General features: G+C 34.5%; 1 protein-coding gene across 2 annotated transcripts; it reads right to left on the bottom strand.

Moving 5' to 3' along the window:
- Positions 1 to 981: 981 nt before the first annotated feature.
- On the bottom strand, positions 982 to 4,378 carry LOC145070363 (F-box/FBD/LRR-repeat protein At1g13570-like). Of its 2 annotated transcripts, XM_079017304.1 has the most exons (6): positions 4,245 to 4,378; positions 3,318 to 3,456; positions 2,642 to 2,936; positions 2,331 to 2,498; positions 1,943 to 2,237; positions 982 to 1,283 (listed from the first exon to the last, which is right to left on the bottom strand). In XM_079017304.1, exons 1-5 carry the CDS (start codon positions 4,246 to 4,248, stop codon positions 1,947 to 1,949), a joined length of 897 nt encoding a protein of 298 aa, XP_078873430.1. In that variant the 5' UTR covers positions 4,249 to 4,378; the 3' UTR covers positions 982 to 1,283; positions 1,943 to 1,946. The 2 variants fall into 2 exon arrangements, with proteins under 2 accessions (XP_078873430.1, XP_078873422.1); XM_079017296.1 differs by having other exon boundaries at positions 2,642 to 3,456.
- Positions 4,379 to 4,970: the final 592 nt, after the last annotated feature.

Genomic DNA, 4,970 nt, shown 5'->3' with positions numbered 1-4,970 from the left:
AAACTTTTGAAGCTTTCTTCTTTCCATCTTCGTACGAAATCCTTCTCTCCTCTTCGTACGAAACCATCTTCACTTTTTAACGAAAATCTTTTTTTTTTTTTTTTTTTTTTTTTTTTTGCTTCGTACTAAATCTTTGCCAATTTTCGTTAATCAATTTTGCTTCGTCCTTCATTCAGCCAAAAACATGAGTTTGATATATCGACTCCAAATCGAGTTCGATTTCAATCTATCTCGATCACAAACCAACAAATACAGACTCAAACTTTCGAAATCCATAAACATCAAAATCTTCGCTTTTTGAGTTACAACAAACATTCGCTTTTTCATCACAAATCGTCGAACTTAACCAGCATAACGAAATCAAAATCGACTTCCTTTAATCCTTGACTTCGCATAATCGATTCCAATATCTACTTAGACTTCGTATCGACCATCTGTTCGTCAATGGAAAACCCGGTCCTGGACCCGGACATAGACCTGGACCAGTATGTCTCATCCGGTCCAGTCCACGGTCCACAATATTCTCCAAAACCGGTCTGATTCTGTCCGGTCCAATCCAAATGTTCATCCCTATTCACATCAATTATGTGGTCCTTTTGTGATTATCGTCTAATAATTTCAAACAAAAATGTTATATTGAAAAAAATTGTCTTATCCGGTTTTTTTTTAACCTTCAAATATAAATAAATAATTTACACCTAACTAGCACCAAATTTCATTTATGTCCGAGACTTGAACCCTCAGCCTCAAGTAGGGAGGACCTATACCCTTGATACCTCTTGAGACCACTAGAGGCCCTTTGGTTCTTATCCGGTTAATAAATTTTTTAACATGCAAAAAACATTATACTCAAATCAATTGTCTTTTTGTTTTCAAATTTGTTGATTTAGCTCGAGTGTTGCTGATGTTGCATTACATAACTATGCCCAAAAATTCCAGATTCAACAGGATACAAATTACTTTCATACATGCTACTTGACATGAGGATTAATGAACGATTTCATTGGCCTTTCAGGAATTATGCCTCAAAATCACAAAATCCATGTCATGACCATCGACCTAGAACCACATCAGGAGTTCTTTCTAAATAAAGGCCAACATTTTCCAATCAAAACCTACAGACGACCAGCACTTGGATCTTCAGTAATATAAATAAACTACATTAGATTTTAGTATTTCTGTTTCAACCAATCTAATTTGGAGCAAACAGATTCAGCTTCCCTTTGTTCTTTAACATAGATGTTTGCTATGATCATTGCACGTCTTTCTTCCCAGATGCACCTCTGCATAATACAAATCTCAGATCATCAGTCTCTTCTTCATGTGCACAACCATTTACAACTATTTACAATGGCCACAACTAAGCAAAAATCAAGTATAACTTTTAATATGATGGTCTTTATTTATTTATTCTTATGCTTAAACAAATTTAACAAACAAACTTTCTAGGATTGTAATAACTGTTTGTTTTATTTCAAGGACTTAACATGTAAAACAATGAAAAGCTAAGGACTTGTAGCTATGAGAACTCAACTTGACCAAGGTACTTTGTGAAAATAAGGAAAATGTAAGGGTAGCAAAAGCAAATAGGTTAAACAAGCGTTTGTTTTCATTAGAGGAGAGATTCTACAGAGATCTCACATTTAATTGGTATGAAGCCATGTGAATATATTTTCTCTTTCTCTGTGTACACAAGTTTTCAAAATTACATTTATGAATTCATGATTTCGGTTATAGGTATCCGTCTACATTTTCGTAAATCATTGTGAATTAAAAAAAGTATATACAACTTTATTTTGAAGGCGGAAGTTTATAGTAGAGCTTTGTGGAAAGAGAGAATGCCATAATTCTTGTAAAAATAAAATTACAAGAAAACACGCTTTTAAGGATGGAGATATGTAATAATATACAGATAAATAGCAACGTAGTTGAAGATTCTTACACCATTATGGTTCTAGATCCAAGTAGAACATTTTTGCATTTGTTGATGCTCGAGGGAACTGCATAACATCTTTAGCAATGTCAAATCTTTTTTGAACATCAGAATCTCTACTTGGTCTATTGGTAAGACTTTCGAGAGAAGGGGAATGGGCAAGAAGAAGCTTTATAAAAAGCAGTTCTGGTCCTGATCCTTCTAAAGATATTATCTCCACAGTCTGCAATTGTTTCAATGTATAGTCCAAGCAGTTTGGAGTATCCAAATGATTCGAAGCTAGTCCCACATCAACTTGAGGCTCCTGGAAATATATAAAAATATAACTGCAGTTAAACATCCATTTCTTGTATCATATAAGCAAAATAAATTTTACTTTTCACACTTTTTACTTTACCATATACAATTGTATTACAGAACTTTTTAGATTCGGTGAGTTTCGAAGCAAACAAAGAGCACCATGAAGTTGATCCAAATCACCAACTTCAAAATTTCGCAACCTCAAATGCTTTAAGCTATTAACCGGATGTGGAAGCCACTTTGGAATATTTTCTGCCGATAAAAACTGTAGAGTGAAAGTTATTTTTAACTTACCTCATAAAACACGAGAATTACATTATATGAGAGAGGTAGGACCACTTTGTGCCTACACCAATTGAGGAAGAGTAAATGGTAGGCAATAAAATGTTTAGTTCTTAATTAGCATACCTTAAGAGAACTACCATCGATATATAAAGCTTCAATTACAGGCAAGTTACGTAACACCCATTCCAAATTCATTCTTTCCCCTTGAACAAAATCTCGTATAGCAAATCGACTGATGCATGGACTATGCAATAACTGGAGCAACATGACACCTGGACAAGTGAAGACAGCCAAACTCCAGATTCTTGTAGCCTTGATGTTGAAATTTGATACATTTGTGCATGAATACATGGACAACTTCTTTAGCTGTGGCAAGCTGATTTGAGGTCCACACAAGCTAGCCCCAAAATCAACATTCCTGAGATAAAGATCTTCAAGATTAAGAAATCCTTCAAACTTGGGTGGTGGCTTGAAGAAGCAGTTTTGCAGTTTCAGTTTTGTCAACTCCAAACAAGAAAACAAATAAGAAGGAAGTTCATAACGTCGATTAAAATTAGTAAGGATGAGTTCCATGACACCGTTTCTTGATAAGAATGACATCCATTGATCAATGTCTTGGAAGCTATCAAGAGATATGTCTGGTATATGCAGATGAAATTTCAAAAAAGGACCCTTGTGTAGGAACAAGACTTGGTTTATGACCCTTATAAACCCATTACGACCAAAAGCTCCATTTTTTGCAAATTTTTTGGAGAAATGCTGATCAAAAACAAGTGCCCTCATTGTGGTCCATCTGTACCTCCAATTTTTGGATAAAATGCTTGTCCTTACAGCCTCTTCAAGCGGGACCCGCTCTAAGATTGAGTCTATCAAGTGTTCAGGTAAGTTACTGATTCTATCTTCTTTAGCACAAGTTACAAGCCCCGCTCTATAATTCTCTGTCATTAGCTCCAGAAGAAAATAAGACCAAATTATTTAAAAGAAAATACAAGGCAATAAGAAACATGGAACAACTTGCCATGTCAGATACTCCTCTTAGTTTCCTTTATTATCACATAACTCATGATAAAGAAATTGTTTCATTTGCAATACTCAGGATTTAATGGTTTTAAGCATTTTTTCAAGAAATGTACGTCACATATAACATTTTGTATTTTTGTAGTCCTAACAGATATTTATCCAACCTAAGAGCAACATCAGCTATCCAAAAAGTAAAGGTTGAGGCCATATAGACAAAGCATTTCAAGAAACATGGAACAAACACAAAGTATGGCAAGTGCATAAATAGTCTCAAATGACTGACGGAGAGGGTTTTTTCAGTTAATGGATTCATTAAAAACAGTTAAAGGAGCTATCGGAAATTAATAAATACTTTGATGACAAAGGTTATGTAGTGATGAATACGCCAAACAAGCTAACCTCATATATACACACGTGCGTGTGAAAAAGTATGAATGAAAAAAAAAAAAAAAAAAAAAAAAGTCATTTTGGGTTCGATTTTGATCACATAATATACGTTCTACTGGCAGCAAAAACTAGATTTTACCGTTCATATTCGAACTTATGTAATAAATATTCTGGAAATCGGTTTCCTGATTTCTGTTTTCCAGTGGATACGTAATGATCGACAACGACTACCCAAAAACATAGCTAACTGGAACGAACAAAAGAAATCCACAGAATTCAAACAAATTAAAACATGGAGGTTTATGAAGAAGAAACTTACCCATCCTACAATCCGACGAACCAAGTAGTTTATCCTTGGGGGTAAAATGTCGAAGAATTGGGAATTAGGGTTTACTATCCACCATATAGTGAAGTGAGTAAGCGGTCAATATCCTGGTCTGTGAATTGTGGTTTCCTTCTCACAAACGATTACCATTTCGGAACTAGTGCATTTTTTGTTTATTATATTTCTTTAAAATTCTCAATTAACTGCCTAGTCCTTATAAAAGTGTGTAATGGTCCTTTTATTTGAAAAAACAATAGAAATGATTCGTATTTTTTTTTTTTAAATTTATAGAAATGGTCTCTGAAAAATTATTCTAATTATAAACTCAACACGCTATCAATTCCCGCATGGGGGCATTGAGAATGCAAAGTAGGCAGCTGCACAGGGCCTAATTATTTTTATTATATATTTTTATTTAAAAATAAAAAGTTATAATAACGATAAGAGTCTTTTTTTTCTGGCTCGTCCCGGGCCTTTGAGAATATTTAATTCGTCAAGACCGGTCCTGATTATTCCCGCCTTTGAAAGAAATCTCTCTCAGCATTATCTCTCATGAGCACTGTGTTTCTTCAAAGGGCTTTCTTACAAGCTTCTTTCTCAGTCACATAAACTCTAATGGACAGGGTCTTGCTTTTTTCTTAACCCAAAAAGTCACAGGCGCAACTTCATGTTCACTCTTTCTCGCAAGTTTTTACAATGATCAAAGGTTTGTCTTTCCGG

Source organism: Lactuca serriola, chromosome 1, assembly GCF_051521515.1.
Source record: "Lactuca serriola cultivar US96UC23 chromosome 1, Lser_US96UC23_V15, whole genome shotgun sequence".
NCBI classification, from domain to species: domain Eukaryota; kingdom Viridiplantae; phylum Streptophyta; class Magnoliopsida; order Asterales; family Asteraceae; genus Lactuca; species Lactuca serriola.
This window is presented reverse-complemented; position numbering and strand designations above follow the sequence as displayed.